Below are 25,854 nucleotides of genomic sequence, written 5' to 3'. Positions count from 1 at the left end.
CACCTTTGCGTATATTTGTCATGTGGAAGCGGAAACAAGATGCAGTAAGCGCGCGGCGAAATTCTCGTGTACCCCCACTCTTAGTGTGTAAGCCACAGGTCATTCAACCCGCGCAGTCCCGGCGAACACAGCAGCAATGTACTCACCGTTTCGCGTACATGGTGTCCTTAATTCATGGTACTTATTTCATATTTCAGATTCTTTCTTAAACAAAGTTCTAACTTGCTAAAATTCCCATGTAAAAAGCCAATCGTGCACAAGTGACTTTACACTGCTACGCCACTGACTAATTGTTTATAGTGATCAAGTGTGCAGTGATAACGTTTAACAGTTGAAGCTTTCCCTTTCGAAATGGAACTTTCCCAGCTCAACCTCAGGTAATTACCCAGACTTCAATTGTTTATCAACTGCCTTGATTTTTTTTTGGCTGCATGAAAAGTCTTTTTCCCCGGCTCATTTTCCCCTTTTTGTTGTTCCAGAGCTCGCAGAATTGTTTAAGAGAGATCTGTGAGTTACCACGGATTATTCTAAAGACGATTGAGATAAAAAGCGAACACAGAGTGCCCAAAAAAATGTAAGTGACATTAATTTTCTTTAATTTTTTCATAAAAAAACTTTTGCAACGTACGAGTAACATAGCATCATTTTTCAGTCGATTGTGTTTGAGCTTTCAAAGGTCATCAACCTCGCTTAATGTAGGTCAGTAATGGTGGGCGTCTACACGACTTGCGCAGTAAATTCAAAATGAGCAAATGTCATTGCAATCGTGTGGAACTTCTAATTTTGTTATTACACTTTTTAATTGATTATGCATAGGTTCAAGGGACCCTATCACAAATCTTACGTAATGTGGAAATTACACGATACAGAATTTCTTTGCATTTTGTCGTTACGATGCCTTCTTCAATCGATATTTAATTCATAAACCTGAGCTATTTTTAAATTGCTGTTCAACCACCTTTGCGGTCGTGAATATTTTGATAAAACTTATCAGTTTTTCGGTCAGTGTGAATGACTCCTGTTCTTATCGAACAACAAACGATACAGACGAAAAGTCTGCCTTCGCCAACGGAAGGAACGCAGAATGCGTAATTTATGATAAGAAAAAAACATCGATTTAAGCGATTTATTTTTACATAAATTTCCTTTATTCTTCCTCCTGAATAATTACTGAATTTGAGAGCTTTTATTATCGCGAATGGACTAAGATATTACCTCATTATAACTTATAACACTAAGTTGTGTATTTATGACGGTTTTAAAGGGGTTTGTTATTTCCAATTAGGCTTGTGTCTCACTTCTGCAACTGCCTGTTATAAGTGGATTTTTCTGTAATCATCGCTATAGAGGGACTAAATTGTAGTCATCCGAAAAATCACATTGGCAGAAGTCATGCCTCAAATCTGACGTTTCGCAACTGTCTTGAGATGACAGCTCTCAGTATCAATTAGTGTTTAACCTCAAACTGCCAATGACATGACAAGCAGAGTTACCAACAGATTCCAAAGCCTCCTACTCACGTTTGTATTCTTGCACACTAGACAGGATGTTCTGAAATTAGCACATTTTAGTCTATCAAAACGAAAATGAAGTTCACAATAAAAGGATGATTTTCTGATTTTTTTCTTTAATAATAACATTTTTGCTTAACCCAAAATTCTCAAACATGTTTTTAATTTTCTTTTAACAAAAGCGAAAAAATTAATTTTACAGTAAATTCATAAAAAAAATGTGTATTTACAGAAATCTGATTAAATTTAAAAATCGTCTTTAATTTTAAAGATAAAACATTAAAATTTTGCACATGACTATAGTTGACAACTCTCGAGAATCTGACGCAAAACATGTTTTTTTTTATCACCGATAAAAGCGAATGTAATATTTAGCGATTTTCGAGTTTTTGTGAAAACAATCGCAAACTCAAATTTATTTCAATCTAATTATATTAAAAACATCTTAGTTTTTATTTTAAATTTTGCAGATTGTGACGAAAAGTAGCGGTTTTATCAAGTTAGTTTCCAAACTTATTACGTCACAGTTGATGACTACGTTTACACCAAACAGTCAACAACTTGTTTCAAAATGTCATTTCTTTTTTAATTGGCTTCAGAGTGCAACAAAAGTTTTTCGGGTTTTCTATTGCTTTTTCGATGTTGATGAACAGTTTTTAGTGTCCAAAACGTAAAACACGACCAGTTTAATCCTAAGAATGAATTGAGTGACTTGTAAAAATTTGGTGGAAACGTAGTTATTTTTTTTTAATAGAGTTACATTGAAAATAATTTAAGTTTGCAATTTTTTTTACAAAAACTAGAGAAGTACGTAGAATTACAATTCAGAAGCGTCGTGACGCCAAACTATGGTTGATAAAAAAATTTTTTGTTTCTAGATTCTAGAGTTGGGCTGTGAGCGTATGCAAAATTTCAAAATTTTATCTGCAAAAGCAGCAAAAAAATCAATTTTGTACTCCTAAAACATATTTAAAGTTCGTTGTAAGTATTAATAATTATTAAATAGGCTTTTAGGCTTTTGAGTGATAATTTTTGTATGAAATTGTTTGAAATCATTTTATTAATTTTTTCTAATGTTAATTAATTAATAATTGTAATTATCAAAATTTGCACTCCATCATCACTAACTAAAGCTGCATTTTAAAAATCAAATTGAAAGAGAGGTGTAATTATTCTGCATATAGCACTCATAAAGTAGTAATGAAAATTCAAATTTTTAAAACGAGTTTCTTAATTAAAACTATATAAAATTTAGAGTAGGTTTATTTAACTATTATACAGGTGTCCCAGAACCCTTTAGAACCCATTAACCACATATTCTTGCATTCTGAGAGTGAATGTGCGAAAAAAAAATTCAAACTCAAGTGAATGCAAGACAGAATATGTGACGCGAGTTCTAGGACACCTGTATGTCTTGTACATATCTTTTTATTTCAAAAACTAAGTATGTCGCAACTACTAAAAACTTACATGTAGGTACCTATCTCAATGAACATTCTAATTTGAACTTTATTGTTTCATTGCACCTGTAACCGATAACTCTTATTTATCCAATAATCACTTTACAAAGATTTCTCTTAATTGGATACCCACAGATTTTATGTAGGATTGAAATACCGATAATTCCTACCATAGAACTTAAAAAAATGCATCGTTTCCATTGTACGGTTATTGTTGCATCTGGTATAAATGTGAGGGACGGTTGGTGGTTTCGTAAAGTTTTATTACGTAGAATTGGCTCATTTCAATATTAGTTAAACTAGAAATCGTTGATCATCTTAAGTGAAACTTGCCATAACATGTTTAATCTTATTGTTCTCCAAGCAATGATGGTTGAAAAGGCCTTCGAGATAAATACCCGTAGAACATAAAGTTACCTATTATGAATGTAATTACGGATTCTTATTCAAAAAATTAACATTCCTAGAAGCTCTTACGACATTTCGAAAGGGATATGGTACGGTAACGAAGTCAATTTTCTGGAAAATTGTCGAATTGTTTGTAATTTTCAAAACATCTCGTTAGCACCGATGAAAATGAGAAATGAAACACTTTAGTTATACAGGGTGTCCCAAAAGTGACGCACCACCTTAAAAGGGGGTAATTGGGTGGTCCTCCAGAGTACCCAAAAAATGTTAAAAAAAATTCCAGACTTTCTGTTTTCGCAGGAGGAGTAAAAGAAAATTAGGAAAATGGCAACATTGCAGAAGTGTAACCCCCTATGATTTAAATTTCCAGTAGTCGAAGCCATAGTAACGTTGCTGTTGTATTGTTGGCGTTAGTCAGGTCGGCTCATGAACGAGTATTGTAACTATGGTTTCACGTGAACGATGCCTCACTGATCGAGATTGTTAATTCAAAAATTTTCTTAACAGTTTTTAGGCATTTCTTACAAGATTTTTCCGATTTTTTTTGCACCATGCCTTTGCGCAAAATGTTCTTTGGGTAACAAATTTATTTGATCGTAAAATTATTGCACAGAAATCGTTAATTTTCGCATCAAACTTTGCCTCTTCAACCCATCGTATCTCGAAAAATTGAAGACATGGATTTTTTTTAACATTTTTCCGGTGATCAATGGCATTGTCCGATGATACAGTTTCACGGTGGTGCGTCACTTTCGGGACACCCTGTAGAGCAGCTAATAAGGAGAACTGTAGTTTAAAATTGAGCAATTTTCGCTCTGAAACGAAGATCTAATTGTTTATTTCTGTCAAAATCATTGTCACACCACACCACTAACAACTAATTAACTAATCCTGAAAAACTTTAGGAAGTAAACAACAACGACGTGGAACAGCAGCTGCAAACGCTTATAGACACATACTTTTGTCTGGAAGTCAATGATCCAAAGTTCTAAGAATTTTTATTTATTTTGCAGTCCATTAATTCGAAATTTTGCCAAGTCGGATATCGATGAAAAAAACTAATAATAATCCAGATCGATTTATCTTGTAACCAATGAAAAACCGCTTATTAATAGACCGGGACACTGATTCATCCCGTCTGATGACACGTGGCTAACCTCAAGATCAAGAGAAAACGAAAACTTGTCAACCTTTAAACAGATGCTATTAAAAGGAGACAATCCATCTCATAATTTTCGCACGCTAGTCAAACTTTCCCTTGAATACATTTGAAAATCATTAAAAGTAGTGTCAGAATGGTTTATTGTTTCTTGACACGAGAGGGGTTAAATGATTCATTACGAGGAGATTTCGTTGATAAGAATTCGGAAAAGTATGAACAACACGACCACTTTTAGTTCTGATTGGGTTATTTCCTCGTAATCGTCTTAACTACTGTAATTTGAAAGAAAAACGATCGTTTTTTGTGCCTATCATTACTTCTAATGGAGAATTGCGACAGAGATTCATAATTAATTCTGAATTGATTACTTGAGGAAGAGATTTGATGGTATCTTGTATGGTCCAAGTGGTTATTTTAGCAGTACCATGATTATGGGAACACAATGGAAGAGAAATTTTGCTGTTAGAATGTACGTACGTTACACAACAAAATAATGAACCTGAATGAGCGGAAATCTTCATTTCTTTGGTGCTTTTTGCAACTTTCGTTTTGGGACTGAATGAATAAATTTCTTTTTAATTGTAACCCGCTCTCACGAAAATAAGGAACGTGCGCACCATACAAACCACAAAAGATCTTTATTTAAATTTTTGGTTTTCAGTGGTGGAACTTTGACAATGTAAATAAGTAGGTATTAAAGTTTGTAATGTTTAATGTAAAAGCCCCGTTAAACATGTAACTGCTTACATATTTATCATTTTATCTATATAGGACAGGTGATGAATATAATCGATTAAACATTGTGAACTTTGTAGGTACGACACGGTTTTTTAACATTAAAAATGTATTCAGTTCCCATTACAAACGAAAAATTTTGTAATTCCGGTACGGAAGTAGAAACTAGATTTTTAGCTTGACGGGCACAGAAACGAACGTTGAATGAACCAGAGATAACCAAAATAGAAAATAAGTAGATTCTTGCGTAATATCTGCGCTAATAGATTGTCATGGTATGTTTCCGTTCTGCGGTGAAAGTGAGTACAAAAATTGCCTTTCTAAACCTGAAACTCGACCACTGAACTTGCAAAAACCTCTAGCGGGTTTTGTCAGGTTAGATTCTAAATACGACCGTTATAATTAAATGATTCCGTCGAAAAATTTCAAGGAGAGGTGACCTTTGTGTACAGGTCATCGCGCATCGACCATAAAATTAGGACAAAACACTGTAATTTATCCTGGAATGATTTAACGAGAGCGTCGTTAAATTTCGTGGACACACCGTTACTTGACATTCAAAATTACTCGTAAACTAAGGTCAATGAAACTTCTCCCACTGATAATATATGTAAGCTAGTTATAGATTAATTGTATTGTTTGTTTTTTTATCAAATCGTACAGTATGGACAACGGGACTTTGATAAGATAAAAAAAGACAGAGCTAGGGCCTGTAAAATTTCGGGGACAATAACCCTTTTCAGATTTAATCTGTCTTCGACCCGGAAAAGTTGGCTCTTTGTCTGAGAGTGAATGCGAAATTGTGGGAAAAAATTCTCTTGTGAACCAGGAGCAAAGTCATCTTTACGTAACGTAAGTGTAGTTCAGCCACATTAACACTTTCACTCGTTTCACTATTGCTCACAGACGTTGAAGTATGCCGTAAGGTTTCTAGTCACGACAGACTATTCAAACTGTAACTTTCACTCGGTGCTGTTCTTCCTTATGTTGGTTTCAATAAAAGCATCGATGGTTGCTACCAACTTTTTACAAGAAGAAAACAAGTAACGGCGCATTTTTTTCATTCTTCAAAATCACATCGAAAACGGTACCATAATTAGCATCAATTTTCAATCAAAATTTGTTTTGCAAATTTTTTCTTTTTTTTTTCTTACAGAAAGATTGCAATTTTTGATTATATCATAATTATTTTTTTTTTAAATTCAAATTTTGGTAAACCGAACGCGATTATTCGGGCCTCGGCAGAGGCACGGCATTTTACGTAAAGCGCGGCTGAGAGCAGCAGCTCTGACGCATCATTCCGTTTGCGGTGCAGAACTCTGGGGTCATTGTACGTCCTCAAAACATGACCGTGTCGAGTCACTTTCCGTTAAGACGCGTTTTCCGTTATTGAAATTAATTATTTTTGTGTGAATTTTACAACTCTGAATAACGTTACAATTAATTACGTCATCATAAAAGTGATTAATTACTGAGCGATATATCAATCTCTCATTACCACTTCCTTTATCCCGGTTTTTTAATCCTTGTTCCGCTTTAGTCCTTCGGGAGGCAATGCCCTAGCGTGGATTTCCCAGGATCGATGAGCAGATTGTTGATTTGATTCCGTGTAATTTAAAAGAGATCAAAAAGAGGTCGGGGAATTTATACCGGAAGTGCAACGATGTGTCAGGAGTCACGTGTGCAGGGTTAATATGTGTTAGGCTAAATGAAGGACTTTTCACGTCCTTGCGGTTTGACTATTGTCACAGTTATTACTATGTTAGGAAGAGTAGAGACGAAGCGCCACAGTCGTCCTATGACGTAACGCGCCCTTGAAATAAGACACAAAGACGCCGAGGAAAGGTCGAATATGACATTTTTCAAGGCTGGAGAGAGGGTTTTTCCTTCTTGGAATCATCGACTTGTCATTTGAAAAACAAGAGAATTAATCAATTTTTATGATGAATATTAATAAAGTCGGGGAAAACCTAAGCGCCCCTGTTCGTCTCTTTTCGTCGGAATTTTTTGTCAATAGATTTAGTGAATGTGCACGTTGCGTAAGAAGCATTATGTACTGAAAATTGTTTCGCAAATTGTTTTATCGGATTTTATAAATACATATTTTGTAATTTAACGTCCTAAATTGATTTTGAATTAAGGGAGTGCCAGCAAAAATGTCCAATTGAAAATGTCTTTAATGGGTTTCTTTGTTACTTAGTGTGTATGATTATTTTTGTAGTAAGTACCTACATATTGCGAAAATTAATAGACGGAAGGTTGTTTTGCGAAAATTGCACTTGCAAAATGTTAGCGCAAGTTAATAACTTTTTTTTTCACTTTTTTAAAATATTACCGTGTTCTTGAACTTTTAAAGTTTTGAACTGTGATTTGGATCTAACTTCTCAGATATCTACATTCAGAATCTGATTTGCTAAATTCTGTTTTTGTTGATCCTTAATGGGGTTTTTTACTCAAAACGAAAATTGATTTAATTATAGGTTGTTACGATAATTAAATGCACAAAACTTTATTGAGTATTTTTAAAAATTATAAAATCGTATTTTTGCATTAGTACCTAAATTCAAATGAAATCAATCGCCATGACGCCATGTAAGTCCAGACCAATCAGCTAGTTCAAATGACTGAGGGGTCAATTCTAATTCAGTGCCGCAAATCGGTTATGCAGCGGCAAAGTTGCCGCACTGTCAAGTGCAAAATAAAATGATGTTAAACGCGCTAAAGCGTTGTAGAATCAGAATCAGAATAATATCAGGAATGATAGAATGTATCCATAGATACCAATTTTCAAATACTGTTCTGTTTCTGGATTGGCTACCCGTTTTTCGTCTTAACTCGATTATTTTTTGAGCTAAAAAAATTTTGTTTTGAAATTTTGGTTCAAAATTGTTGCCTCTGGGTCACGAGTTCTGGGCACCCTGTATGTATACTTTGGCTCAGGACAAATTTTAAAATCGATAGTTTTTGTAGATTTTCACGATTCTTAGGTTTACATTCTGAGATTCGTTTTGATTCGACGAGTGTGGGATTTTTTTGAGGAGTTTAAATTGAACGCTGAGATCTACATAAATGTTTATAACAATATGACAAATTTTATAGGTCTTTAGGTTTCAAATTTCTGTTTTTACTATATGCATACACTTTCAAAACTGTGCGTCTAAGAAATTAATTTTAAAAACCATAATTCAATATTCAGTTCAATATTAAAGCTATACAGGGTCCGGCAACACTTGTGTCCACTCCCAAAATCGTCTTTAATTTTAAAGATAAAACTTTGAAAATTTGCATAAGCTCAATAGTTGACAAAGCTCTAGAAGCTGATCCTATTTGTTTCGTAGAATTAGAATTAAAAGAATTACAATCCAAAGCTCTCTATGATTTTTAACTTTTTTTTGGTGCCTTCTCCGAAAAGAAGATTTGAAAACACTTGTTACTATTTTAAAGTTTCTTTACTGACGCTTTTAGAGGAAGTTTAGAGTGCACGTCTTCTTCATTGTGTTAAAACTGAAATGCTACTCAAACTCGGATTTTTTAAGAAAACAAGCTTCTGGAGCTCAACGATGATCAAAAAGGAAAATTAATTTATCATGTCTTGAACACAAAACGTAATAACTTCTTCCAGTCCGCGTCTTTAAATGGATTTGTACTTGAACTAATCTCTAGGAACTTCCAATATTATAAACTGTTTCGACCTTTTAAAGCAACGTCATATCTCACTTATTTCCTACATTGATCAAAGTTACAAAACTTAGTTTAAACAATCAATTTTTAGAAAAATATCCATGGCTAATTGCAATAACGCCTTGCAAAATATAACATTCAAGCTATAAGACAATACCATTACGTTATTTTCTCGTATCCCATTTCTCCGAGTCATTAAAAATTTACGTAACGCGATTTTTCCACTAAGCGGTGTTCAGTATTCACTCAGGAAAATGGAGAAAAATGGGGAAGGAGCAAAGTCCGGCAATTTCTCCTGATTCTTTTTTTATAATTAAATCTGCAAATTCGTTATGTAAACTCCATCTGTTTTACACTACTCACGACTTACTACGTAACGTGAAATTGAAGTTTTTGACAAGTTAAGATTCCTTACGTAACAGAACATTGACTTGAAGCAGACAAGAAACATAAGTAAAACTATTAATATCGTCATTGCCACAATAGCACGTTTTCGCAGCATCTGAAAAATGTTAAAACATAGAAAGCTGCTCTTGATTGCAATCTCTTCTAATTTACTACTATTAACGTGAAAATCAAAATTGTCACTGCTTTGTGAAATCGGTAGCTTTCTGCACAAAGTGGGTCTAGGTAAATCGATGATAAAAGTTATGAGGGAGACGAAACGGAAGAACTGAGTGGTGCAAAAGTGACTACGTGGGTACTGTTTGGTACATAAAAGATTACACAATGACTAGTACTCGTGGGATGTTTGTAAGAACTTCGATGGTTGCCTATGTCACTGATTGTGGAGAAATGATAACCTTGAGCATTATCTCTTTATTTCACTATTTTTCAAATTGAATTCCGTCTATTTGTATTGTTAAATAACCGGGAAAATCATCGTGTTTTTATTTTTCAAAATTGCTGGAACGGTATGCATGTATTTTCGTTAAAAATATCTAGCTCGATTTATCTTCGTGTGGTTTTACATGAATGAAGCTTGAATGTATTACCAACTTTACGAACGCAAAATATTTACATTTTTGTTTTTTATCTCCGATTTTTGTCCAACATACTCGCAAATCTGTTTCCCGCAAATCCCGGAACTATGAGTTAGAACTTTAGAACGTAATGAAATCAAATACTGCTATTTATTGGCATTTTAAGAACAATCGTGGAATTATAGGTTTACTATGGCGCCCCTACGCTCCGCCATTTTTAGAGTTGATTAAATTTAAAATAGAACATTGTGCAACTTAAATACACAGGTTATATTAATAAAGTTTTATAACCACATCTACGAGGTTAGAGGAAGTGCTTCTGTAACATAAATTGATTTATAACTCTCTTTCGTTATTGTTTATGGGCAGTTCTGATCGAAAAAAATAAAAAACAAAACCGCCAAAGTTCAACAAACTAGATAGATAAAAATACTGAGATGGAACATTAGTGAAGTTTTTACGGTTGTTGAATTGAATTAATTCCGTTTTTTTTTGGTACGATTTTACTCACAATCGTTCCCGCATTTTTATTGTTGTTGCTAATTAGCATTTTCTACTTTCTATTGTGCGCATGCAAGATTTTTTCTTTTCTCTCTTTTTGCTCTTTGAATGATTATCTAACTAGCATCTATTGAATGGTCTTCTGCATTTCTGCAGGTTGATGTTCTATAAAAACAGTTATATCATTACTTTCACCAGCAATAACAGTCTTGTGTTTAATTATCTTCCAACAAAAATTTGGCGCCTTCGACCTTTGACTCTGACCACCTTTAATTAAGAGGCGTGCGAAAACGTTGAAATTTATGACAGGGATGAAAATTTAGATGGCTGAAGACAGATAAAATATTCGAGTTGATTACTAAACAGAATGTCGAATTCGGAAACTGCTTTCTATCTTCAAACGTTGATGCAATTCTCCAGTCTACATGTACAGATTTTCTTTTATGAAATGACCCTGAAAGTTTCGAATGAAACTGGTCGCGACACCGCCTTTTTTAAGCAACTAAATTATTTGATGTTTGTGAGTCATCTTGAAATTTCTTTTTAAATCGAGCGAGATCTTCATTAAGTTGAGAGCTTTCTAAAAGTAAAAGTTTTGGTTTATGTAATTATTTATCGGCCCGGTTTCTTACAGGTCTTTGTCAGTTGATAATTTGAAGTTTAATGCTAATTTTTATTTGCATCAGATATGTAGGGTTAATGGCCTCGGTGACGAAATTTAACATAAATTATTTATTTGTGAATTCAGTTTTGAGGTGTTTTGCAATCGTTTTATACACCGATGGAATTTTATGGCGAATTTCAATGTCAGGCAAGCTTTCTGATTTTCAGGGCGATAGCAGATGTGGCGATTCTTGCGGAAAGGTTTCAGGTTTCAGGTGCGAGGATTGAAACGGAAAATTGTATGAACGACGTGAGGAATGATACTTTTCAACGTCGCAATATTTGTTATTCTCTTGAAGAGTTTGAAAATATTTGGCACGAAAAGTGGGTCTTGTTAAAATATTTACAACAATTTAAAAATTGGAGTTTACTTGTTCCAAAAGTTTCATACAAAGTTAGAACTTTTGGGTATAATTTCATTTATCTCGGATGGCTTGATTTAGGTTTCCAAAAAAAATCAAAACAGGCTTTAACGGAATTAATTGTTTCGACACTGAAACTGAAGTTAATAGACGATTTAAAATCATTTCAGGTTCACTTTTAATATTTTTTAGTCCTATTATTTTATACCAGTGGTCTAGTTGCTTTGTAATTGTGAAAATAAAATTATTTTTCAGACAAAAAGCTCTCATTATTAAGGCGAATCGTTGTATTTGTCAAAACTACTGTCATTTTGAACAATTATTGAAAATTTGGGTTCTCTTTTTTTAAGACAAAATTGCACTACTGTTTTTTTTAATTGATGCCACTGATTTTATCCATTTGGTCAAAAGTCACTTTGGATTTTTGAAAAATTCTAAACTAGATTGACTGAATTTAATTGAACGATTTTGTAAATAAAACGAAAAAAAATTAAAATAATTGCAAATTTCAATTTCTTTGATAAGCCATTAGTCTAAAGTTACCTAACACCCTATATATCTAGAAATGTTTAAAAACTGTGGAAGCCGTTGAAATTTTCAAAGTATTCCATGCTTTCATGCTCTTTTAAAAAAATGTGTTCTTGGAAAGCTTTAAATTAATTTGTAGCCCTTGAATTTTTGAGAGCATCAAACATTTTTTAGATTTTGATGCTCTAAAATTTTTAGAATTTTTGTAGCTTTTGCAGTCTTTCGTTGCTTTGTTTTCTGGTTCTTTAGATCCATTTTTTATTCCTTGAGTTTTTTATCTGTTTTATTGACTCCTTTTTGAAATTTTTAATGTTTTAATTTCAATGCTGAAATTTCGACATCCTTCACGACTCTTCAGTTAATTTGAAAAAAAAGGCAATATTATAACTTTTCGTCAATTTCGTGTCGTTTTTCTGATTTTTACGTAAATAACTGGAAAAATAATCATGTTGTGCACCTTTTTCAGTTTTCAGACGATGAGATTAGAGATTTACAGAAGAGGTTTCCAAGTTCATTAAATTATTTATTTTAGTTTTTTGGGTTAAAGTGTATATTTTTAAAGTTGTCATTGAATTTCAAGAAAATTTTCAGACTCTGACTTTGTTTTGTTTGTTTTTGGCGCGGTCAACTTCCTCACATATTTTCGGAAAACAACAATTTTGCTGAAAGATTTCCGAATTATCTCATCAACAAATATAAATACGAATCTTTAACTTATGGTTACGAGCAGATTTAACGAATTTGTCACTCATACAGGTTGTTTTTTTCAAGCCTCAGTATAAACCTGAGGCCAGATGTGGCAACACTCACCAAATGTGGTCAGGTTCATAAGAAAGCGTGTTTTCGCGCGATAAAGTTTCCAGATGAGACCGTGAAGAAATGTTAGACCTTGCATTTTTACATATAGAGTCAATTGATTATTTGTGCCAAATTAATTTGAACTTGAAGGTATAATTTTTCTTGTCAATGAAATTTGTTGTTTTATTTTAAGAGAAGTAGGGGAGATTCTAAATTGTGATGTACGCAATATGTTTATCAAGTTTATAGGATGAGTCATCGATGTCCCCATCGGTTTTGAGCGAATTGCCCTTTGTGAAAGGGCCGTCCCCTTCGGTTAAAAGGGGCGTAATCCCCAAAAACCCTCAGTTTGGTTTGTGATGAACTCGGCCATAATCGTTGCAGATTTAATGGCGCCCGGTGTAAAATTTTGTGTGAAATTAGTTTTTGAAAAATCGCTTGTATTACGTAACACGTGGTGGATGATTTTACGGCGTCCAATGCGGAACATGTGCAAGTAAGTTTGAAAGATTCCCTACAATTTGACGAAGCAGCCGTGAAAAACCGCTCAAAAACAAATATAAAACGATCGTCCTAAATTTCATTTGTGTATAATATTAACTCTGTAACTGCAAATAATAGCTTCTATAATGGCGTCCGGATTGCAACATTTGTCCTAGATGCGGGTCATTGCTATGTGAGAGCAGCGTTCCCATTGAAATCGAAATGTAAGGTCGTGTGGTGGGATTCTCTACATTCTATACTCAGCCAATCACAAATTCGTTTTATCATGTGAAAATTTTCCAAATTTGTTACATCACTATCCCATCTCACTGTTACTTTGCGCTAGGAGTTTATGCAATCAGTTTGTGACCATGCAAAATTTTCACTAGTTGAATGTTGACCAATCGGTGGTGCATAGCACAAAATCAAAATCAATGCTACGTTTACGTTTGTCCCCGCAACAGCAAAGTGAAAGCATGCCAAATATTGCACAAACTTTTAGTTTATTTTCGGTTTTATTTTACTGCTGCTGATGACTTAGTTCCTGGGTAGAAATTTCTTTTTTGTTGTGATAAAACTTGACCTAAATGAAGGAAAACCACACCATTACAACCTTAATTAACATGCTGCCTATTATTTTTAATAGACAAGCAAAGGAGTTTGTTCATGACTATTCACTGACACTGAAATCTAAAAAAGGACTTTCCTACCTGTTTCTTTGTTACTACTTTTGCTAAATTTGAAAAAATTCAGTTGATATGAAATCATAAAACAAACAGAGAAACAATTTGTAGTACTTTGGAGATCTTTTTCCAACAGAAATTTATCGAATTTCCCAATGTGTGCCTTATGGATAAAACCAAGATAAAAATTATAACTCTTGTGTAACTTTAATACTCTCTTATTAATGCAAACAAATGGTTAATGTAACCAATGTTTAATGTTCAATTAATAGGTGTGTAATTAACATTATGCAATGAATTTTCATATTCTGTAAACTGAAGAAACATTGAATTTCCTGCCAACTCATGTGAAGAAAAACGATCTGGTGCAGCTTGATAAGCTGAGATTTTTAGGAACTGAACGCTAAAATAAAATGATGAAATTGCGATGGCTAATCCTTTCGTCATTGTACTTTGAGCTTATTGTGTCTTGCTTTGAAACTACTGAGTTTTTTATCATGTAGGTATGACTAAGTTACGCTTTTATTTCTTTGAATTTGTTGTTATTCACAGTTTCAAAATTTTCTATCACCTCCTGCGCTTAAAAAATTCCAATTAACATTCAATTTGGCTGAGACATTACCACCAGAAATAAACCTTTAAGCTCGTATTAATTTTACAATAGTTACGAAACGCGCGGTCTTCACAAAGAAAGACGTAAACCTCAAATTCTTTACCATCAACAAGATGGTGCGAACTGTAAACAAAGTTAAACCGATTCAACTCAATTACTTTAATGTTTCAGCAAAGGATGTTTAGAAAACGCATAAACTGAACAGACAAAACTGAAATTATTCCGAATAATGACACAACTTACGCAGAGTTGTTTACTTCTTGGTCTAAACGGCGATTGGAGCCGCATCGTTGTAATGCGCGGAACAGAAGCAATTATTTTATGCAAAATAACTACAAGAAATCGTCGTGAAGTAAATCTTAGTTCTCGGCAATGGAATCTAAATCGAGGGTCAACTAGGGAATAAATAAGAAATAGGTGTATCGGAATTGATCTCGTTAAGCCATGTTGCCGGAAAGATTTCGAATTTATTTAGATAGGGACTTGACCTCTGTTTTTATACTTTTGGCGAATGTACAATGTCATCTAAGTAGTTCAGGTCTGGTCATGAATTGAGATAAATGCGAAAAAAAGTTTGTTTGCTGTGGGTATTTATAGAGAAACGGTCCTGAAAGTGTTCGACTAAAAAGTGAGGAAACCGTTTTAAATATTTTGCAGTTTGTAAATATTTAATTTTTGCTTTGGAGTAACTTATTAGTTATTCTAAAATTCAAAAGGTAAAAAATGAGCTTGTCTCTCGTATAAAATATTAACCAGAAATGTCTAGTTGTTCTAAAAATATTCCCATTTCAGTCAATTTTATCGCAATTTACTTTATTCTTCCTAATTTCAAAAAAATGGTAATTAGCCTAAACAGTTCTGAGCAGCGATAAATTGAAACTGTTTTCATGTCTAGCAAATTTACATGAGAAATTAAATCACATTTTTAATATCAGAATGTCTCAGACTTACACCCAGACCACCATAATTTATTTGTTTCAATATACATACATATTTTCCGGCTCAAGAAGGCACTCTTTTTGTTAGCACGCCCCATAAAAGTGCGGTTGATTCTAGAATATTATTTTTTCCCATAAAGTGTCAAAAATCTGCATTTAATTAGTGGCGCTCATTGATAAATATTCCGTGGAATTTTGTAGTTAGTAATATTTTCGACCGTCACATTGAACCCGGTGGGCCACGTGATCCGCTGTATAAACAGGTGGAATGTACGCAACAATCCCGTTATTATGGAGATTTCAACTCTGGCGCAAGAGGGATGATGGAAAAGCACGTGTGATTCGTGTTAAAAAACGCAAGTTAAAAGCGAGTGTGTGCAGATGCGTGTAATCCGTTGTTTCTAACGGTACAATAACCGATTAAAAAGTGAATTGATGGGCAGTAGACCATATCTGTGAAGCAGTAACAGCGATTATGAGAAGAGAAAGTAGGAAATGTCGTATTTTTGAAAGTGAAATTGGTAGGAAGATGTAACTTTCACTCGCATCTCGAGAAGCCATATTGGCAGCGCGACGTCCGTCGCTGGCGTCCACAAGATGGAGGAACAGTTGGATTTACATAAACATGTACTTTTACCGTTCAGTACGGATTGGATGTGATGTAGGTCAACTTTCTCTTGTCGAGAGAAGTGAAACCGCCATTCGATTTTTTTTCGCACACGGGTGAACAACCTGCGTTTGCCGTTTGGTTGCGTAACTTTTGTCCTTCCTTGTGCTAGGTATATCTCAATAACACTGATAAGTGCATGGTGCAGCTATTGGTTGGTTCGGTGGCTTTTGCATCGGCCTTTTGGGACCGCCGGCGTTGCCACCTCACCAATGGAGAGAGCTGTGTCTTGGCGAGCGATGAAGATGGCGCGTACCCCACTCAACTTCCTCTCCACTATCAAACGACTGTAGTGTAGCTAGTGCAGCAGTAGTATAGTTCGTGCCCTACTTTGTACCTGGATTATGCTACGCTCATAGCTGTATCTGTAGTACAACTTTTACCGTTAGTGTACGCGGTCGGTCACATCATACGCTGCTTTAACTGCTTTTTGCTGTGATTGTGTCCGCGGATCAGTGAAGTGATGCAGGATTAACTTGTACTCATCAACGACCTCGCCTCGTTTTTTACCCTATTCTTATTAAATGGGAAAAAATGTCTTCTTTAGGTGAGAATTTTCTCTTCTTTACAGGACCCGACGCTTTTTGCATTCATAATGTACCGAATTTAGGTTTGGCAACCGCAGCTTTCACTTCTTAGTTTCGTAACTGACTTAAATTTTAACAATATCAAGGCTCTGTGAACATTGACTTTGGCCATTTCGAAATCGCGGTTTTATTATGCCTAGGCATAAACCTACACTTATGTAAACAACTCACTTTTGTTTGCATCTGTCTCATCAACCTTTAATAAAGAAAATCACTAGATGCAATTCAGTTACCGTTAGATATGGAAAAGTTACCAACATATGCAGAATAATTCACACTGAACTTTGAAAATCATGTCCGTTTTTTTAATACCTAAGATGAATAATGTATCACGTGGAGCCTACACTCCGGAAATGCTTCTACATAACCTTCTATTTATGTACATTGCTGCTACTGCTGCAACCGCATGTCTGCACTTTGGCAAAAGAAAATCCCAAGAAAATTTTTCGTTCAGAAAAAACTCTATTTTTGGTTCGAGTCCATTGACGTCCTCCGTTACATAAGAAAATAATGCACTTATGCAGTTGTTATCTAGGTCAATAAAATTACTAGCATAAATTATTATTACATACATATAAAAATTATATCAATCAGTCATTAATTCCTGCATTATTATAGAGTCTCATAAACTTCAATAACAGCGGAATATTTTGGTACCTGTAGACGAATATTACGTGTCAGTTTAGAAATTTTTCTGCCCATTGTTATTTCGTCACAAGACATTGAAAATTAAGGTTTAGTTCAAAAGAACCATTGCAACATAACTACAAACTGATGACGTCACCTGGGTGAAATTTACAAGCTTTGTAATGATATAACCATGACCTTTGCAATGTGTTAATCATCGGGGATAAATTTTTGGTTAAACTTCACTAGAAAGTTGCGGATGTTCGACTCTGAAAATCTCACTTCGAAGTCTTAAAACTAAATAAAATTTTATTACCACCATAGTTATATAAACAATAATAAGAAATTGTACTCATAAAAAATCATTTGTCTTAGTTGTAATAATTATAAACATAAATTAAGTTGTAAAAATGAAAAATCGTTGACCCCACATTACCAAAACAGCTAAAAATGTCGGATTAAGAGACGGGGACCTTCTAAAAACCTTTTTTATAGAGTTAAATTATCGCGCTCGATGTGATCGCCATTTGCCACATTTTAATTAAATTTTACAATATTTCAAATAAGTTACGTCATTCTTGTAAATATTGTGACGTCACGTTTAAACAGAACAAACAGTTTCTTAAGATAACATTAATTTTTTCAAACACGAGACCGAATCTTCGAAATTAAAAAAATATTGAGTTTATCATAATTTGATATTAAATTTTTTATATTTTTTGTTCTGCAAACGTGTAAAATTGGACACCTTCTGCATAGTTGAAGGCTTTTGAAAGCTCAAAGATGCTAAATTCTCTCGCACTTGCTGTAATTCTGGACTAACGAATTGTTGTTTCTTTTAGGAATTATGACTCTTACGCGTGCCCCGTGTGAGCTCGACAAGATGAGCCTCTTCCAGGATTTGAAACTGAAACGAAGAAAAGTAGATTCCCGGTGCAGCAGTGACGGTAGGTGACATTATTTGCCACAAAACTGATCGGTAGCTTAGAAAAACACACATCTTTTTTTATTGTTTCGTTTATTTTGAATTGAGTAGAAAAAAGTTAAAAAATGTGTCTTTTTTCATTATGGTTGTGTATATTTTGCATTCCACAACCATTGGTAGTACTGGTTAGGTCAATTCATTTTAAACCTCTTAGAGTAGGCAGCCATCAGCAAAATTTGCTTTTAGGCAATGTCTCTGTCCGCTTCTAGGCGAATCTGTCGCCGATACTAGTACGTCCTCACCAGATCTCGTCAGCCCCTCGTCGCCTAAAATGTCAGAAGCCGTAATGAATCCACCTAGCCCCGACTCGACGCCCATCCAAATCCATCCTCCGGAGCCGACCTTGGATAAAATCTCCAGCCGCTTGGAGGATTCCGGAGTTTTCGACGGTGGAGGTACCGCTAGTGTTATACGAAGTCTTCCCGTCGTTCGGTCACAAAGTCCGCCTTTGAGGCCCGCCCCTACGTCGAGTCCCTGCCAGCCCCCGCGTCCGCATAGCTCGCCTGGTCGCCCTGCCAACGCATCCCCGGTCATCATCCACAACCCTTCAGTGCTGCAAGCAACATCGCCGAAATTGTCGACGATCATCACCTGCCAAGAACCGACGTCGTCTTCACCGTCGGCGATGCCATCCAAGCGTGGGGTTATCATCAGCCATCCGACAACTCTCACGCAGAGCCAGTTGTGGATGAAGCATTCGCGGATCAACGGCGTGAAACCCGAACTCATTGGGGGAAATTTCACCGGGTCGTTAGGACCGTACCCGGAGCTGAAAGCTCCAGCTCCTGGGAGTTCGATGAGACCTGGGGGAACTACTCCCATTCGTCAAACGCCGACGGTTATTATGGGTGAAGCTGGGGGTGTTCGGACCATGATTTGGTCGCAGCCTAGTTTGGCGACGAGTCCGACGTCACCAGTAGAAGCCCAACACCATGCGACGACCAGTTGGGGCAGCAACACCAACGTTTCCAACACTGAAGAAAGTGCAGCTCAAATGCTTCTCAATTTAGGACAAGATAGACTGAGATCTCCTGTTAGTAGAACGTTGATGTCCCCTCAGTCACCTTCTGGGCATTTTGGAGGAGCGCCCCTTAACATGGAAAGGTTATGGGCGGGAGATTTACGGCAGCTTGCTATAAACCAGAGCCCGCTGAACTTGTCTTCACCGACAGCGTGTCCTCCGGTTTACACCGGGACAGACGTGAAGATGACCGAGTCGACCAACGAGTCGCAAGAGGCAGCCGAAGAAGAGGAACAGCCCATGATCTGCATGATTTGCGAGGACAAGGCCACCGGGTTGCACTATGGCATCATCACGTGCGAAGGGTGCAAAGGGTTCTTCAAGAGGACGGTGCAAAACCGCCGAGTGTACACCTGTGTGGCAGATGGGAACTGCGAAATTACCAAAGCTCAAAGAAATCGATGTCAGTACTGTCGGTTCAAAAAATGCATCGAGCAGGGAATGGTTTTACAAGGTAAGCTATTGTTGAGGTCACTGATTTATTAGCGTGGTCAATGCAAATCTCTTTGACGTAGGTTTTGGTTTTAGTGTTTAATTATTAATTTATTTCTAGCCGTGAGAGAAGATCGAATGCCAGGAGGAAGGAACAGCGGCGCTGTTTACAATCTATACAAGGTGAAGTATAAAAAGCACAAGAAACCGGCGTGCAAACAACCACAAAAAACAGTGGAGAAAAACATTTTGAGCCAGCAGTTCAAGGTGGAACAACCATCCAGTATTCCAGCTAACCTAGTCAACGGGACCATTTTGAAAACGGCGTTAACTAATCCCAGTGAAGTTGTTCGTTTGAGGCAAAGGTTGGATAGTGCAGTTAGTAGTTCGAGGGACCGTAATTTCTCATTAGAATACTCTTTATCGATGATAAAAACACTAATAGACTGTGATGAAGTTCATGATATATCTACATTACAAAATTTGGACGATTTGTTAGACCATAACACGGACCTGAGTGAGAAACTTTGTCATATCGGTGATTCTATTGTTTATAAACTTGTGCAATGGACGAAACGACTTCCATTTTATTTAGAACTACCTGTAGAAATTCACACTAGACTTTTAACGCATAAGTGGCACGAGCTTCTCGTTCTCACGACGTCGGCGTTCCAAGCCATCCACAAAACGGGTGAAATGTCACCCACTTTTCTCAAAGGGGACTTAAATTTCCAGGTAAACATTTTTTATTTTACTCAATTTTCACTCATACAGTATCATTCATCTTCATTAAAATTAATCACTCGTCTCATCAGATTAAAATAACTTGTGACTTCTGCATGGGAGAATTGACTGATGGACAAATAACAAAAATGTTACAATATTTATGAATGAACGAAACTTGTAAACAGTAAATAAACACGATTTTTCGTCTCTTATCATTTTTTCGGTTATTTCCGAAAATACCAATCGTCAATAAACTCGGTAGTTTTTATCTCCGATGACACACTTTGATATCATTTCCAGCGTTCTCGGAACTTGTTGCACAAATCGTACGATATCCAAATATACACTGTTATTCAAATATCCCGCCACAACTGTACCAATCTAATAATAATCTGACCCGTTTTGATAACGAGTCGTAAATTATAATAAATATACAGAGTCTTTAATTAGGTTGAGTTATCTGAACAAAATTATTTGTAACCTCGGGGTGTCCATGACTGCACGAAAAAACACAAAATTCATCTAATGCAATGTTGGAAAAACTACGATAAGATATCAGTACAAATATTTATGCACCCTACTCAGTGTAAACTATCATTCCAACAAAAACTTAGAGTACCATTTTCTATTTATAGCGATAGACTTGTTTTGAGACGCTTGGATTAGCCTTCATTTCGTAAAATTTCTATTTGTACAGCTTATCAATGTTAAAAAATAAAGTGTGGCTTAAACTACAGAGAAATCTATCTTATAGCTTGTTCCTTGTTATTGTCGCCTTTTATTACAGGCCTTGATGTCAAAGATAGGAACAATGGGACGAATGTACTTCCTATTTAATTACATTAAATACCACAATTACACTTGTCACGAAACAAACCCATCAGACTATCATTAAATGCAGATAATTTCCGAAGTTTTTCTGATGAGAACATTTTTGGTTCCAGGCCGAGTCGAATATCCTAACTCTGCAATCTTGTCTTTCATCAATGATGGGCAGAGACGTAACTTTAGAGCAACTTCGCACCGATGTTGGTGACATGGTAGGAAAATTGACCCAAGTGACGTTAAAATTTCGCGAAATCAAACTTACAATGGAAGAATATGTGTGCCTTAAAATTATTATAATGCTGACTCCAGGTACGTCCGATTTCTATGTAAAACAGAAATTTATAGTGTCGTTTCAGCTGATTCGGAAGACCCCATCACTCCCATCGTAGTAGGTAACCAAGAAATAGAAAGCATTACTGAAAGATATATGACGTGCCTACGTGTTTACACGCAACATATGTATCCTCCAGATTCTCAGCGATATCAGGAGGTCCTGAGTAGACTGCCAGACGTAAGTATGAGATTAAAATTCAAATCAATTCCGATCGTGAAGTGTCTGGCTATAATTAATAAGACACGTGTTAATTAGTGTTATGATGCAATAATTGTGGGTTGCTGAAGTCGCAGAGCGGTGGGCGGACGTCCTGTTCTAGGTGCTGTTATAAAAGTTTATCACTGGAAATTGTTTAATTTTAGTTGCAAGAAAACTGAAATTTGTAATTTGCACCTGCGACTAAGTAAACTGATATTAGTATAATTTTATTCCACTTGTCAAGCAAAATATCGCTATTACAAAAGTCTCCCATTAAATAAGATGATAAAGAACAAGGACGGAAGAAACAGTAAAAAATGACGAATGTGTTGTAGTCCCTATCTATAATAAAATGCGGAATTCAAATGAACGCCTGTCATTTATTATATCAGTTAAACGAGCCTACATTTGACAGCAAATAATTACCGCAAGTCCTTTTTAATTACTCCTAGAAAATAGCTCAAAGAACAAACCTGCATGACTGTTTTAGGTACGTGTTTAATTGGCGAACTTTTCAAAGTTCATCTCCATACAAGCCGTTTATTACGTAATTTACCACATTATTCACCCAGTTGCGCTAGAGACAAATGTGGAAACATAAAACACAATAAATACAACATGCTGTTTGTTTTTGGACAGAAATGAAGTGCAAGGATTGTTTGCCGGAATATCACGATTCTGCGAACAAAATAAATTTTCCAATTACGTTCCGAATTAGATTTATTGATTTTAAATGCATTGCGAAACGAGTGCGAGTGTGGAAACTTGCGGTGTCATGTAAAAATGTTTCGCCAGGACTAATCATCCTTTTCCTGCTCATCTCAATTTAAACAAACGGAAAAAAAAATTGTAAAACTCAATTTCTTAGATTAGAATTTTCATCACCAAATTCTGGAATTTTTAGAATCCTAATTTTCATAGGGGTAATGTGCCTAAGTAGTGCACATGGAAATCCATCAACTCGATTTGGTACATTTTGAAAAAAAAAATTCAACAGAACTACTGCGACTAGTCTTCGGGTGCTCTTCAATGTTGATTGAATTTCCTTAAATTTGTCGCATTCAAGTCCCCTAAATCCTCGCACGTGCAATCAAACCGGATGTAAATCCGATCATGATTCCTTGCGTTCTTAAAAGTGCATAACTGCAAGTTACAGTTGGCTAATTTGCGATGCAACGAATGCACTGAAAACCTTTCCAGCAACTTTCCCGTTAAAAAAATTCGAATGTCAAGGTCAAGGCCGCAATTTTTCCCCCATTACCATGCAAGTACACGATTAAGAAATCGTCCAGGTGTACTTTGAAATTCTTTGGTTTCTAAATCGGAGGGAATTGCTTCAAAAACAAGATTTAAACGTATTCGAGGGCCATAATAACGCACGTTTTAAAATGGCGGTGGAACAGAGTGGAGGAGCGGCATAGGAGGAGCTATGAATGTTTTGCTTCCCTACTGGCTACATAGGCGCCACAATTTGTCCTTGCGTTTAGAAATTCATAAAAGCTTATCAATTGTTTCTGGAAAAAATGTGCCACTTCCATTGCGATAACGAAGAATATGGGCGTTACGCTCTGTTTGCTGTGGAGATAATGGATTTTTACAGGTTGGGATAAATATTTTACTCCAATCAGTAGCTGGACTAGATTGACAAGACGGAATTATTTTAAGTAATAATTGATAAGAGTGGAGAGGAAAGGGATTGATTGGCATAACATGAAGTGGATTAGATCCGAACTATTTTCGGAGGGTGTCAAATTTCTAGTTTTTTCAGATTTGGAAATTCTGCGAAATGTAGCAATAATTAATACATAAATTAACATTGCCCTGTAGATATCGTGCGATCAAAAAAAACTTAAAAAACTCTTTAAGATTGCAAAAACAGTCTTTTGTTTCTGTGAAGTAATTTGATTTAATTAGTCAAACTGGAAATTTTGTCAAAATTGTAATGAAAGATTTTTACAAGGCTGTCATGTTTGAATTATAATGCGAAAAGTTCTCTTATGAAAAAATAATCACAACACAGGCAAGAGCTTTCGTTTTTTTTGCAGTTTCAATGCAGTTTTCATCTAATAACCTCAAAATTGACAGCTTTCAAGGTGGCAATTAAAGACAAGTCGTGGAATTCCAAAGGTAGCTGAGGATGAGTTTTTATTTAATCTCTCGATATCAAAAATGAAAAGAAAAAGTCAAAATAAATGGACACATTTTGGTTTTGAAACTGTAAACGAACAACTAAACTTATTCGAAAATTGAAGTTCCTAGTTTTGTCTTTGTCTCACCGTTTTAAATTAGAAATATAGAGCATACCAAAATACCAGAATGAGAAAATTTTTATTATCCTACAACTACAATATCTAATTTTTAGCGTTTCGTTTTAGAAATTATGGTAAACCCATTTCTCTTTAATTTTTAACAATGATAATCGCTGAATTGAGCATTTTTGACATTTTTTTTCAGTTTCCAATTCAATGAAAGTGAAAGACGTGCCAAATGAAATAATTGTTAATAAGAAGTGAAGCAAGAAAAATCGAAAGTTCTTAAACTCCACTCCACAGAATTTTTTAGATACTCGTAAATTTTGTTTAAATGAGTATTACGTAATAGTTGATTTAATATATGTAAATTTGTAATAACAAAAACCAAACCCATAAAGTTGAAAAAGTGCGTACCTAAAGTTCCTGTCCGTTATGTATTGTTTAAAAAACCGTGGTCTTCTAAAGTTAATTTTAATACATGTTTTTTAATGTATTTGATAAGGTATTGAATAACAGCTCCTTCACTAATGATAATTAAATTATAATTAAAAATTAGCGATGAGTAGACTTATGCAACCAACAATACATGGCAGAGTTGTTATGGACGTACAAAAAATAAATATTTATATATTTTTTTAATTTCAGGTACATGCAGCAGCAAGAGCGCTCCTAAGTAGCAAGATGTTTTACGTTCCTTTTCTTTTAAATTCGACGGGTCACAGGTAGTACAGAAGTACAAGAAAATCTGTAGATAAGATTCGTAAGTGATATTTATACAGAAACTAAAGATGTATATACTCGGTGCATATAGAGCGGACATAAAATCACATAATATAATTTGTTGAACATCTGATGTTTATGTTTTAATGACATGTTGAGTGTAAATTATCGTCACGCGTATATTATGTAGAAAGAAAAATATATAGAAGAATTATATGATTTAAATGTAAAGTGCATCGTAATCACTTCATGACTTTGGAAAAAATCAATCAGATTTTAAAGCACGAAATTATTGTGTGCGGAGAACCGCTACATAAGTCTGAGTAAGTTGCCTTCTATTTGTTGTAAAATGCAGTACCGTAAGTTGTTCTTTGAGGAAATTGAAAGAATTTATTTCTTTACATCACAGAGTTCCTCACCGTCTAGTTCAAATTATGTACCAATTTACGGTATCGCACTGTTACATCGTCAAATATCTTATATATTTACATTAGATGATTATATAAATAAATGTAATAATAATTGATATGACAAGTCATGTGGAGATGCGTATGGTCCGTTTCCACATGGCTGAATATGATGTCGTATGTTATGACTGCCAATTTTGTACGTAAGTTACCAGTGCAACCAAGTATGTGTACAAATTGTCGTTCCTTTGAGTTTTGATAAGACTATTAATCTTTTCATGTATACACTGTAAACCTACATTTTTTAAAAATATTTATTTCGAGAGTAATGGCTTGAATCGAAATTCTGAAACATAGTTGTACTTACTGAGCAAACGAAGCAGACTTTGCTGGTCCCCGTACTGTTTCTTTTGCGCTACCTAAAGAAAATACCATTGCAGCAAATTCTACTTCTTTTGAGATCATATGATTACCTGATGTATTATACATCGTTTTGAGTTACCGTTATTTTGTTAATTAACATTAAGGTTATCTGAGCTTGTTTATTAGAAAATAAAGCTG

At 35.1% G+C, this 25,854-nt stretch overlaps 1 protein-coding gene across 3 annotated transcripts; it reads left to right on the top strand.

Moving 5' to 3' along the window:
• The first annotated feature begins 57 nt into the window (after window positions 1-57).
• On the top strand, window positions 58-25,827 carry Hr4 (nuclear hormone receptor 4). 3 transcript variants are annotated; one of them, XM_088039950.1, is made up of 8 exons: window positions 58-377; window positions 480-574; window positions 18,233-18,337; window positions 18,585-19,850; window positions 19,950-20,563; window positions 21,499-21,691; window positions 21,739-21,893; window positions 24,812-25,827. In XM_088039950.1, exons 3-8 carry the CDS (start codon window positions 18,238-18,240, stop codon window positions 24,890-24,892), a joined length of 2,409 nt encoding a protein of 802 aa, XP_087896076.1. In that variant the 5' UTR covers window positions 58-377; window positions 480-574; window positions 18,233-18,237; the 3' UTR covers window positions 24,893-25,827. The 3 variants fall into 3 exon arrangements, with proteins under 3 accessions (XP_087896076.1, XP_087896075.1, XP_087896077.1); XM_088039949.1 differs by lacking the exons at window positions 58-377; window positions 480-574 and adding an exon at window positions 16,213-16,723; XM_088039951.1 differs by lacking the exons at window positions 58-377; window positions 480-574 and having other exon boundaries at window positions 18,248-18,337; window positions 18,562-19,850.
• The last annotated feature ends 27 nt before the right edge of the window (window positions 25,828-25,854 follow it).

Source organism: Gnatocerus cornutus, chromosome 6 (assembly GCF_029298725.1).
Source record: "Gnatocerus cornutus isolate USDA-ARS CGAHR chromosome 6, icGnaCorn1.1, whole genome shotgun sequence".
Taxonomy (NCBI): Eukaryota; Metazoa; Arthropoda; class Insecta; order Coleoptera; family Tenebrionidae; genus Gnatocerus; species Gnatocerus cornutus.
This window is presented reverse-complemented; position numbering and strand designations above follow the sequence as displayed.